Raw genomic sequence first — 13,578 nt, forward strand, 5'->3', positions numbered from 1 at the left:
TTACCACTGTCCTTCTAGACATTCTAAAATTTTCTTTAGGGGGTGAGAAGTGCTTTTGAGGTATACAAGTAAGAAAAGTGGGTATAGCAAATTATGACAGACTATCGTTTATTAATTGCTGAATAAACAAAATTTAGCACCTTGCATAGTATTGGGAAACTGAAAAAAAAATTACAACCAATTACCAGAACACCCCATTCACTTTTTACAGGTGAAAAGTAAGTTTTTCACTCATATCACACTGTCCTGAATAAATGATCTTTATTTTTGTTTGTTGGTCTTTCAGAAAAACTTACATCAGCACGAGTATTTGAGCATTAAAATGCCCCTTTGTCATAAACATGTCAAATTTCAGGTCATGGTAGACTGGAAGTACAGTATGGTGCAAAATGTATTCTTCAGCTGAAACAGTGTATTTTAGCAAAGCATCCCAATATTAAGCACTTGCAAGTGCACAAATGCTGCTTAGATAGAATCATGTGGACCAGAGGAGTGATGTGAAGTTCTACAGAGAACTGGCAGTGCCTGACCTAATGGGCAAACACGCTCCTTTGAAGTCTGCAGCTTCAGACTTTGCTGTAGCAGTAAGCCAGGAAAAAACCAGACACAAGATAGAAGGGAATAATTTCACAACAGCTCTGGCTCATGCTCTGATAGAAGCCCATGACCTAGAGACAATTCTGCAATTCATCTTTGCCAAAAGTGTAGTTGTCATATTGTTATTCTCTTACAGATTTATGCAAACCTCCTAGTCTCAGTTCCCCAACTTCCATTTTCTTGTAATTTTGGGTGTTCATTTTTGTTCCTTTTTCACTATTTTTGTTCTAAAATTCAGAGGTTTTGTTTTGTACAATATATTCTGAAGCTCAAGAGAAGCATAAGGTCATTTAAGTTACCTGCAGATATCTTCTGCATCAAAATATCTGGAGTTCCTGTGATCTATAACAATTATTTCCTGGTGCTTATCAAGAAAACATTCAAGTGCTGACTCTGGAGTCCAGGCAATATTACACCTGTATCCAGCTCTGTCACAAGCCCACCAGAAACCATTGCTTTGGTTGTCTTCTTTCGCAAAGATGAGCAAAACCTGCAAAGAATGTAAAACAGCAGCACCACATTAAAAACACAAAGTAGTCCTCTGCATGGTGCAAATCTTAACAAACACTTCTGCTCTATGAAAGATTGAGTCTGCTTTGAAAGTGGGAAGGTTGAAGCACAGCTTGTAAAGCAGCTGATGCAGTAGTACAACTTTCTTAATGGATAGAGAGGTCATCAATAGATAATCAATAGTTAATTGAGTAGGTCTGGTTTTCAGGACAAAAATAGCTTGCTAGATGATGATTCTTTCCTACCTCCTGTTCCAATTCATTCAGTAACCACCCAGAGTGTTCAAACATCACTGCCACTCCCATCAGGCCATCCAAGCTATGCACATTTTTGATTGTAAGGAACTGTCTGAAATGCAACTAATCATCACTTTTCCCTGAATAGGGACAAACAATTAACATAGCACAGTTTTATTCATAACTAATATTATTTCAATACTGAAAAGAGCAGGTTTGGATAGGATTAGGTGTGTGTGTGGGAAAATCAAACATCACAATTTTGTACTCAATAAATTGTCCCAAATTGTCCCTGAATATATGAGGTAGTTTCAACAATTTCAGCTGAACACTTCAAGGAACTGCTCACGCAAAATTGGATAGGATGTGTACTGAGATGCCATTCTGAAAAGCAAGGAGATGCTGTAGGAAGCCTGTTTGCTAACTGACACACAGAATAGAGACTGAAAACCGCTGTATTTCTGTGCTTCTCATGTGAGAGAAAACGTTTTTAGGAGAGAATATCCACTTCTATAATACATACATTATCAGAGTACAATTTATTCAGCAAGGAACACAAGTCATGTAGACATTCCTCATTACAATCTGCATATATTTACCATAGCGACAGGTAACTAACCATGCTGCTCTGTGTGTCAGATGAAGAAAAGGGCTAATTTAGTGCAAATATACTGTGAAAAAGAAGGGCTCACAAAGTCAAAAGTTTATCCACAGCTATTTAAATTGCACTGAAAGGCAGCAGCTAGAGAGTAATCACTTATAAAGCAAAATCCTGTTCATTTCACAAATAAAAGTCATACCTGACTTCAATGAAACAACCTGTCTGAAAAATTTGCAAAATTTTGCTCCAAATGCCCACAAGAGAAGTCAGTGACCTTTCATCTGTGCTGCTTTGTCAGCTGTGGTGTCAGCCCATGAATTTCAACACCATCAGTCTAGAAGTTAGAAAAGGTGAGCATATCTTTCCTCTTATCCTGAGCTGTCTGGATTGTTGAATTCTAAACAATTTAAAAATCAATCAGTGTTACTGTGACAGAACCACCAGTCAAGATTTCATTAAACAGTGGAAGAAAATTATGTGCTCAGAATTTCCACAATTATTAAGAAACAAATTAGGAAATTTCAATTTATTAGAAACAGTTTTGATTGCAACTAATAATAATTATATTTGGTTTACTAACACACAACATCCAAGGTAAGTGTTGCCACTCTACCTAATGCCTGATTTTTTTTCCAGCCATCAAAGTGATGGAAAGCAGCGATGTGGTCAAGCTGCAGACTTTGTCTGCCCATTCTTGGGTGAAGTGCCTACTCAGATAGAATCTTCTGTTTGGTTCCAGCTGCCATTAGTTTTATTTTGTTCCTTTGTTTGAAACAATATGGTTCAGAAAAATTTGGCATAGGGGTGTGCACATTTTTTCTATCTTCCTTCTCTCAGCACTCCCAGTTTGGAAAGAAAGGACTGCAAAATACAATAATTTACCAGCTGTAAAATAATACAGCTTAATTAAACCACCCAATCTCTCACGGGTAGCTAATTATTAGTGTGCAAATCCTTCCGAGAATATTAACGTTAAACGTTGTTTTAAAGTTTTACTACTATGCTTTCTCATTAGCATTTGTATGAAGCTTACTATTAATCACCAAAACATAACCTAACTAGAAGTATAGTGTAAGATACTTTCTCAAAGTCAAGATAAAAGTATAACAATTCATATAAACAACACGATCAAGGAAATGCTTGAATTTGATCTGTGTCCCTTGGCAAAAAAAATGCAGGTAGTTATCTTTCGCTGCATAATTTGCCAGTGTTGCTGTAAAAATCGGTGCTGCCCTGGTTTAGGAGCACCATGAACTTTCTCTATGGAGACCTTTATAATTTTGGTGATGTACTTTTTACTCTCTTTCTAAGTACTTGCTTCACACAACTATTGTACATCTTGCTTCCAGTTTATTGTACAAATATAGAAAATGGACAGAAATTTTCTCTAAAGAGCTTGAAATAAAATAAGGGACACCAGCTTAGGACATGCAGGATACTCAAAGAAAACAGAAAATTACAGCAACTTAAGAAGTTATTTAATTATTTTCATGTCATCATATCCCAGCAAGAGACTTTTAAGGTGGAAAAGACATAGTATTCCTGAATTAAGTTACAAAAATTTTAGTCCAAAAATTGGCATGAGGAAACAACAAAATGCTGTTCATTGACATGGTTCATTTGCAGCTCATCAGGGAATTTCAAAATCATCAGACCAGAAATGGAGTTTGATGTCAATGCTGTGAAAGAGATTATGGCAAATGAATATCCTAAAAGGTGAGAAAATGAAGCATTTGAATAAGTGCACACCCAAACGTTTATCAACTTCTGCAACAAGATACAACACCTTTTTAATGTGCACTAAATGTTTATAAAAACCACCTACCTCCTCTGTCCTCTGGAGAGGGCACATTTACATGTACTTTTATCATGGTCATTTCTAAGGTCTCAGAATCCAACCATTCCTATTTGCAAGCCTTGGTACAAAATTGGGGCAGATGTGCAAGCTGTATGTGGCATGTTAGGATGGCTAGGGCTTGTTCATTTACTTTAGACTCTCCCCCTTGTCTCTTAAGGCCAGAAGCACCTGGGTCATGATCCAGTATAAACCAAAGCAGATTTTTTCTCCAACATATACAGTCATAAAGTCCAGTGAGGAATCTATTAAAAGGTTTATGGCAGGTCACAGCCATAAGGTCACAAGTAAGGTCACCTCTCAGACAAAAAATGTGTGCCATTTCAAGGTTGGCACAGGTGTCCCATAATAGCATAAAACACACACCAGAATAAAATGAACTTTGCTAAGAAAAGTAGAAAAGTCCCAGTGGCAATTGTTTTAACAAACTGAACTTGCTTCTCAGACAATTGTAAACATTATTAATCACCCACAAACAGACATTTAAAATGTGATATTCTGTAGCTGTTTGCACTGCACAGAGAAACATGTAATTGCATTGTTACGATGGAATAAAAGATTAGCACACATTTTTTAAATGTATGGATGTGTGTAACACTTGCCAAATTATCTGAGGCAATATGGTGTGTTCCACAAACAAAGAAGGTGGCTTTACATGAAGTGTTTTACCTTTACCATAATAAGTTAGCGTATGGGAACGTCTTTGTGGAAAATTCTTCAGTTAATGATTTTACTTAAAGAATGGTTTCTGCTTTACTTAACATAGATTTTTACACCGATTCTCACTTGTGTTATGCAGGGACAAAAAAAACACCCCCATCTGGCAAGATAGCAAGGAGAATGTCAGATTTAAAAACAAAAAAATACCACTTTTGCTTCTTATATGAAAAATTTTCACTTGTAACAGCTAACACTGAAATGATGATACTTTGGCAAATCCAATTTCTACAATGCAATACACTGACATAAGGACTGAGAGTATTTGTAGTTGCTAAAGGACTGCTTTAGCATCTTTCTCAAGATGATCATGGTTTAAAGAATATTATTCTGTGAAGAGTTCTACATTTCTATGTTGAAATTCCTTGCAAAACCAAAGGCTATTCTATTGCTGAAGCCGCTGTTCCACAATCTCGTTACAATATCAACAAATATTTCATTGGATCAAGTCATAATTAAGATGCTTAATAGAGTCATAAAAACGTAAAGCTCTATGATGCATATATACAATTTAGTTTCCCCAAGAATAGCATTTTTTCCACACATAAATTTTTCACAGAAAAAGTGATGGTGACTAAATGTCTCCGTATTTTATAGAATTAAGTGACTCCAAGGTTAATTCAAATGAATTACGTATCACTAGAACAATGTTAAAGCTTAAAACTATTTAATTTCCTATAATCTGAGAGTTCCAACACCTGCTATAAGCTGAAAAAAAATAACACTTGGCATTTGTTTACTGTCACAGGAATAAAACCTACAGAAAAAGAAGCAGTTATAGGTGACAGCTGTTGCTCCTTAAGCTGAAGTTCAACCTGTTTTGTTGGAGGTCATATGATTTCTTGGATTGGTGATCTGTAGAACCACAATTCTTTGCCCTGTTACAGTTCTCTGTCCTGTTGTGCAAACCCCAGAAAACCTGGATGTGTACTTAAACTCCATGAAGCTCTCCGCTTCGGTATATCAGAACTGAATAGCTTTTAATATGCACAGAGGAAGCTCTTTCCCTTGTTAATGCACATACACACATACTCCTACTGACAGGACATATGGGTATGATGGGACATTAATGGAAATCTAAGCATATTGTTTACCAACTTAATTTACTTGTAAATCTCTTCTCAAGCAATCAGATACAGCAAAACACCTATTACCCATCTCACAATCCTTGTACAAGTGAAATGAAAATAAGATACTTAACTATAACTATTAACACTGAATTGGCTGCATCAAGAACCTGAAGGAGCATCTTACCTGAATTGGGTATTGTGTCAGTCTCATGGGCCCAACTTGTATTTCTGTAGTTGAAGCCTGCTAAAGAAGAGCAATACAGATATTTTTTTTTCAGTTCAGGTCTTAATAAGATAGCATTTTACATGCAAGAAGGAAAGATAAAACAGAACCACGAAAGAGGCTCAAAGGCAGGCTGGCATATGACTAACAGCCTTAATTTGGCTGCTTTGAAGTGTATCTTACATGATCATATTCACTAAATTCCTAATTTTGCTTTATTTGCCTGCAATTTAAAAATCGTAGGGTTTTAAACAAGGAATCAAGAAACACCACTTCCTTTTACCTCTCTCCCCAGAAGAGTACTTTAGTTACATAGAAGGACTTGTATGTTGCTTAAGACTACAGAAAACCATTTATTTCTGGCCAAAAATTGCCCTATTCATTTGAATGTAATACAGAACTTGTATTAAAGGTCTTGTGACATACACTAAATAATAGTGTTTTAATGAGTTTGATCAGGAAAGAATTGACTTTTCAGACAAGGGAACTTGTTTGAGTTGCAGATTTAAAGCTGTTTCCCAGAACAACTTCAGTTTTCAGGTAAAAACATCACTACCATGTGAGCCATGACATTTTCAGAAGACATGAAAGCACATCATAATTTAAACCTACTGCAAGAAAGCCAGTAGATGTAGGTGGTGGCTGCTTTGTTTGTTATATTTCCTAGGAGTTGGACTACCTTAATACTTTTTGCGTCTTGATACATTTCAATACACTTCTCCTGTACACCACTGATTTGTTTCACTTCAATCCATTAGTTACAGAAGGTTGTTAAGCAACAGAACAATACATATGTCTTCCCACAGATGCACATACTTTTGAGTCTTTGAACCCTTAAAATGTTGTTCCCCTCATGCATATGGAGAATTAGTTGCAAGTTACCAATCTCCAAAAGGGCACATTCTTTTGCTTTCCTAGTTACCAGTTACCCCAGGTACCTGGGATAAGCAAATTAAAGCAATCACCCCCCAAGACATAATTTGACCAAAATCCTAATTGTAGACAGAGTCCCAGGGCCATTCCCTGACACATAGGAATCCTGGAGCATTATTTCCGTGGCATTTTGCTCTGTGATGCTCGATAAGTTTGAGCCTTTTACACAGGCAACACTTAATCCTTTAAAAATGCATTTTTCAAAGGAATATGTAACAATATTCAAAATTATTGAAGGTACCAGTATTCAACATTTTCCTTCCGACAGTACAATACTGTGTTAAGTATTAACAGCCTTGCCTGCATGTGAGACAGTGGTATTATGTATAGCTACGACTGGCACGTTGGGCTTTCATGCACCACCGCACATCGATTCTTCTCAGCCCAACAACATACGTCAGAAGGTGGTAATGGGCAGTACTCCAAAAGATTAAACTACAAAGCCTGCCACTGTTCTCCAAAGCAAAAACTGCCTCCAATATAAATGTAGTTAACCTCTCCCTTTCTCACAGAAAAGCTTCACTTCCCACTTGAGCTCCCGCTGCAGCAAAATGTAGCTTAGTGCCTGTAAGCGTGTCTCAACCGAAATGAAAGCACCTATCATAAACCATGACTTGAGAGTAAGATTAAAGAAACAGTTCTCTGAAAGCTCCCACCTTCTCTTCCCCTTCAGCCAAAAAAGAAAAACAGCACATTCACACTTCACTGGTACTATCTAGGAAACCCTTCAATACATTTTTTTATCTTGATTTACTTTTATTAAAAAAAAAAATGTTTAGAAAATCTGTAAGACTACACAACAGATCTGGGTCAGTGTCAGAGTAAAAGCTTCTTTTTTGACAGTGCACAGCTCAAACTGTCTCAGAATGTGTGGATCAAGAGCCTGGGATTTTTCAACAAAAGAAGAACACAGATATATCCGTGTATGCTAGGACACAGATATTTATTTTATTATCCATTTATTAATGCTAGGGAAATATGCTAGGGAACTCACATTGTTAAATTAATGCCTTCCACTTCCTACCACTTCAGAGGACATCCAGTTTTAGTCACTCTGTATTGCCAAAAATGGAATAACTGTCTTCAAGACATAGATCAATGCAGGCAAGTCTATCAAATCCTTCACAGAGATTACTTTATAGATTAGCCACTTTTCTTATCCTGTTTATTGTAAAACAACAACAACAAAATAATCCACTCACTCAGACTCTGACTCAGAGTTTTTCTCCCTGCTGCTTCTGTGTCAGCCTCAGGAATAGAAAACACTAGAAAAAAAGAACATAAAAATCAGGGTCTTTCTCTCTCTTCCTCCCTTCCTTTCAGTTTCAGGGTGTTCCTGCCTTTGCTAACAGCAGGAAAGCATGATGAAAATTGAGAAATCTGAGCCTTCTGATGTAGGTGAACTTGTCCCTGTCCTGCTCTGTGCAGAAATGATAGGGTCAGAACCACAGAGGGATGCAAAATAGGTGCTGTTATATATGAAAGATTGCCATGTATAGCCTTTAAGTCCCCAAAATGACTAACTTCATTACTTATACAATGCAGAAACAGATGGAACTGTCAAATTAAGACTGGTAATGAACTTGAGTTTGGGAAGGATAAATAAACCTTCCTGTCAAATATAGCAAAAAGTACATCTGAAATACTCCTTCCTGAGTCTTGTTTTACAAGCCTAATCAGATCCTTGGATTTATATGCCCAAATTACTGTGGGTATAAGTGCCTGACTCACTTTTTCAAAACTCAGCTATGGGAGGCAACAAGAATAATGACATGTGTCTGGCCTTCACAAATGTCCTATGAATCTCTCATGGGCCTACAGGAACAAATTCCACATCTTCTGAACTTCCAGAAGAATGTGACCATGTGGACATGGCATAGCAGTGATACCATGACTGCTGCTCATTTTCTCACATAAGTGAATATCACATTGCTGATGATTTCCAATTTAAATGAAGCTCTCATTATGTGACTGACTGTTAGGAAGGACTGTTAATAGATCTGCAGTCTAAATCAATTGGTGTAGTAGCTCATAACAGACTTTTCTGGTAAAACATGGAGAGATAAGCCTGATTCCAAAGAGATCAGTGAGAAAATCCCCAATTTCAGTGAGCAGAGGGACAGACACAGTGTTGGAAGCAAAGAAATAAAAAACAAAGTAACCACCTGGAAACACTAAAAGCTTAAAAAAGTGAAAAAAATTTTGGTTTAACATTTTAACTGCTTAATATTATTTTCAATATCATTATAACATCCTAACCAATCTCCACAGGAATAAGTTATTAATCAAATAATTAGATAAAATCAATGGTACTTTCTTAACTATTATGCTTTTTTGTATATCAGTGATCATCAATTACCTTACTATCATAGCATGACATTAAGCAAAATGCAGTTACTGCTTCATTAAATTTCCACCTTTCTAAATTATCAGAACAAAAATCTTTACCCCCTTATGCCTGCAGACTTACAGCCCCTGCAGTTTATGAATCATCAATAATTACCAACACACCACTGTAATTAGTGTTGACTAATTACTACAGAAAAATCTTCTTGCATAATTCTGTGCTGCTCCAAAGCAACAACTGCAGCTGCAGCCAAACAAGCAGTGAAGCAAGGTGTAGTGGGTTGACCCTGGCCGGATACCAAGTACACACTAAAGCCATTCTCTCACTCTCCCTCTGCAACTGGACAGAGGAGAGAGAACAAAAAACAGCTAAGGATTCATGAGTTGAGATAACAGCTGGGAGAGGTCACTTACTGATCACCTTCACAGGCAAAACAGACTCAAAGTGGGAATAGTACTTAAATATATCACTAACAGGATAAGAGCCAAAGAGTGAGAAATAAAACAGTCTTAAAACCACCTTCCTCTCCCCTCTCTTTCCTTCCATGTTCTCCCTCCTTCCCCCCAGCAGTGCAGGGGAATGTGGGTTATGGTCAGTTGTTGTTTCTGCACTGCTCAGAGAGAGGAGCCCTTCCCCTGCTCCTGTGGGGTCCCTCCCATGGGAGACAGTCCTTGATGGACCTCTTCAGCGTGAGTCCATCCCTCAGGCAGCAGTTCTTCCCAAACTGCTGTCCTGTGGGTCACTCCTCCATGGGGTGCAGTCCTTCATGGGTGAGCTGTACCAACGTGAGTCCCCACAGGGGGACACAAGTCCTTCTCGGGAAAAACCTGCTTCAGTGTGGGCTTCCCTCTCCACAGGTTGCAGGTCCCTGGTAGGACCCTGCTCCATCTTGGGCCTCCCACAGGGTCACCGCTTCCTTCATGCATCCCACGGCTTTAGTGTGTACTTGGTATCTGGCCAGGTCAACCCACTATACAAAGGTGTTGTGAGTTCAGCCTCCTGAAAAGGCTCAGGATGGATGTGCCAGTTGAGAAGCATCACACAGATGCCAAGGTCCCTTTGGACACCCTTTTGCCCTGAAGGCTCCTTCCCTCTACCCTCTGTATCTTTTTTCTCTTTAGTTACTCTCACACTGGTGCATCCCTTCCTTCACCTTTGTAGTATGTTTTCAGACCTCTGTCCCTTTGGTTTAGCAAATGGGTAACAGGACTCTCTTTTTTACCCAGCTTTCCCCTGGTTACATCTCCCCATCTTTGCTAGGGCTCATTTGCACTTCTCTCCAGCTTGCTTTCCCCCATCCACACCACTGGTGAGAGCTGACAACTCAGCCTGTCCTTTGGCTCTTACCATTTCCACTTTTGATTATACCACTATTTTCAATCTCAAATCACTTGGTTTTTTGTTTTTTTTTTGTTTTCCCCTGGCCAAACTACAGTCCTGAAAAGAATTACAACCATGTATGACCTCAACACAGGCCTTAGCCAGCTTGAATTCCCTTATGAGACACAGGACACAGAGCTATTTTCTAACACCCCTGGCCTGGAGCTGGTGTCCTGCTCCTCTGCCTGCTACAGCACACCTGACCAGGGTGCCCAGCTTCTCTTCCACTGTTAGCAGAGTTACACTCCTTTTCTTTGTTCTGCCTTCTTTAGCAGAACTATATCCCAGTCTTTATCACCTTTTACTTTTTTTATCACTTCTGGTCCTTTCAACTCCACTGGCATTTTTGTGTAGTTTAACACTTGGTAACTCTTTCTCTGTTTGGAGTCTCCTTGCCTTTCTTTTCCAGCTTCAATTGTTACAAAGAATATCACTTGACCTGTTCAGCAATTTGTAGACAGATTTACAAAGTTCTTTCCACCTCTGAGTCAAAAAGTCACTAAATGATAAGCTGTCAAAGACTAAGTAGGACGAATCACTACACACTCATACTGCTGGTGAGCTGGTTCTGAACTAGATGCTTTCCGGCTTGACCTCTGTGGCTTTTTCAGACACCATCTTTCCCTGCCTCATTCATTTGACCTGCTGCCTCTGTTTGTCCTCTCCACCCACCAGTACAGCTACTCTCTTTCGGGAACCACTGCTCTCTGCCACCTCTGTTGTCGGAATCTGTTGGTCCTTTTTTTTCTTTTTTTCCTTTTAAATTCCCCTTGCTGTGGTTTCCAGTTAACTTTTGCATCTGCTTCCCCAGCTGCTCATGCCCTTCATTTTCTTGGCTCCCACTAGAGGACTGCCTACTCACTCTACTCCACAAGCTCCTCCCCTCATGCCAGCCAGCTGCTACCTTTCCAAGGAGTCCAGAGGAGCATTACATAGTTGAATAGCTCAACTCTGAGGTTAATGCAAAGTCATGTTATTTTATTTCTGAAAATAATGATCAAACACACATACCGTTTAGAAGAAATAAGGTTTCATCATTGTTGACACAGCCACTGCAATCTCTGCAAGCATCTGTAACAGAAGCCTGACCCATCAGATACATAGGAACTGGCTAAAAAAAATGCATAGGCATTTTGAAGAAGTAGTCTCTTCATGACATATGTGACAACACACATTGAGGCATGCAGCATGAAAACACTACATACACAGGCAAAAAACTGGACCCCAAATCCACAAAGACATCTAGGTTTGGCAGGCTCTATTGTGCTTTGTAAGTGCATGTAGCTCAAGGGTACAGTTCACAAATCTGTGTCTGGTCCTTCTGCTTCTCAAAAGCAAGTAGAATTGGGATGAGGCCACCCCGATGCCTCCAGTTAAAGCTATGTCACTGCACACAAGAGAATTGAAAATTTACCAGGGAGAGGAACAAAGTCAAGTAGAGCCTTCCCTTTCGTGACCTCTGGGTGAGGAAATCAGGCTCCTGTTGCATACTCTCAATCATGACCCTTGAACACCTTTTTTGCAGTGGCTTGTGTCTGAAAAGAAGCCTAACTTTCTTTCCCAACTCACTCTTTCCCACCAATCTTGTTTTCACCTGGTGGGAGAGCACTCATCTGGGAGAGAAGCATTGGAAACCAAGCATGGCTAAGCATAGGCTATCATACACCAGATGCACCTGCCCACTGTCATCTCTGCATTTCCCTTATGCTCTGAGAATATCAACCTAACTTCAGGGGACGTGCCATAGAGATGTCTCTGGCTGTGAACTCCACGTATTCTTCAGTGTGAGCCACGTGCCAAGATTTCCTAGCTTAGTAGAGCTGAGATTGGCAGCAGTTCTGGAGATAAGCAGAAGTACTCATAAAAACATCAAAGTAAGGATCAAATGCCTGAAGCTGAATTTCCATGAATTACAAAGTTGATAACATATTGAATGTTTTTATGTTTGGTTCTCAGAGTCAGCTCCTACAACTGCTTCTGGGTAAAGCTGAAAAGATCTGTCTGATCAGAACCAGCTTCAGGAACAGATGTCAAGATTTCTATCTTTCTTCCTTCATTTTCACTCCTCTCAATACTGTTTCTTGAATTATGTTTCAAATAAGAAATTAGGAAAGTAAGCATTCAAAACCAGAGATCTGTTTCTTTTCTGTATCTCACTCCTTTTCCCCCTGTGCAATATAAGTCATTCATCAAGCAATTACAGGCAGTAGTGATAGTATAAACTTCCTATTTCAATTTAAAATCATTGGTAAGGGAAGAAAAGTGAACCAGTGGGATGCAGACAAACCTCTGAAAGACATGGGGAAGAGAAAAGGGAACAAAGGGCAGCTAGCACAAACAAGTCACAATCAATGGATCATCCTAAGGACAACAAAAACTGAGAAAGAAAACTGTACCTCTGTCAGGTTGCTAGAGATTTTAGATGACTGCTTGAACAAGCAAGTTGACACTTGTAAAATAATCCTATGAGCTCTAATATAATGTGTCTGATATAAAAGGATAACCTAAGAAAGAATATTATTTAATATTATTTTAGGACTTTTTGCATTCTGTTCATACTTCACTGGTGGCTGCCTTGCAAATGCATTGTCATAATAGGACAATAGAACAATCAAGTGGAAAAGACACTAGTTCAGCCATTATGGAGCTACATTTGACAAACAAACTACTATTGTGGGGCAGCCCTCAATTCTGCTCACAGCAGCAGCTACTTATGGACCTGTCAATGGCACAAAAAGCTCAAAACTCCTTAATCCATAGAGGGTAGTCCAGACGTATTTTAGTTCTATAATTTGCCGATTAAGGCTTTCAACAGAATATCGAAGCAATCCTGCAGGATTGTACACACAGTTTCTCACCATGCAGATTTTTCTCGTATGGATTCAATGGTCATGATCTGCACCTAGGTGCTACTAAGACCATTCAAAAATTCTGATTCTTGATGTCAGCAGAAAGTAGAATTGGTGTCCACGACACAGTTGGTTGAACATATTTGATTAGGATGTTCCTCAATAAAACACTGCAAATCTCTGGGGAGATTTCTAAACAAATTCCCATGTTCTTTTTAGAAACACTGTGAGAAACAATCAAAAATTGGTCAGACGAACAA

The 13,578-nt window shown here is 38.8% G+C and overlaps 1 protein-coding gene across 6 annotated transcripts in view; it reads right to left on the reverse strand.

The window, feature by feature from the left end:
- The window catches only part of PDE8B (phosphodiesterase 8B), a 74,134-nt gene that overhangs the window by 36,530 nt on the left and 24,026 nt on the right, over positions 1-13,578 (reverse strand). For 2 of the 6 annotated variants that reach the window (XM_064642442.1, XM_064642439.1), the window contains exons 2-3: positions 5,771-5,827; positions 897-1,087 (exon numbers count right to left, since the gene is read on the reverse strand). In XM_064642442.1, the coding sequence (XP_064498512.1) occupies positions 897-1,087; positions 5,771-5,827 (248 nt within the window). Of the gene's footprint in view, positions 1-896; positions 1,088-5,770; positions 5,831-7,944; positions 7,984-13,578 lie in introns of those variants that run through there. The other 4 variants (XM_064642441.1, XM_064642438.1, XM_064642443.1 and 1 more) reach the window with 3 other exon arrangements.

This window comes from Pseudopipra pipra, chromosome Z, assembly GCF_036250125.1.
Source record: "Pseudopipra pipra isolate bDixPip1 chromosome Z, bDixPip1.hap1, whole genome shotgun sequence".
Classification (NCBI taxonomy): Eukaryota; Metazoa; Chordata; class Aves; order Passeriformes; family Pipridae; genus Pseudopipra; species Pseudopipra pipra.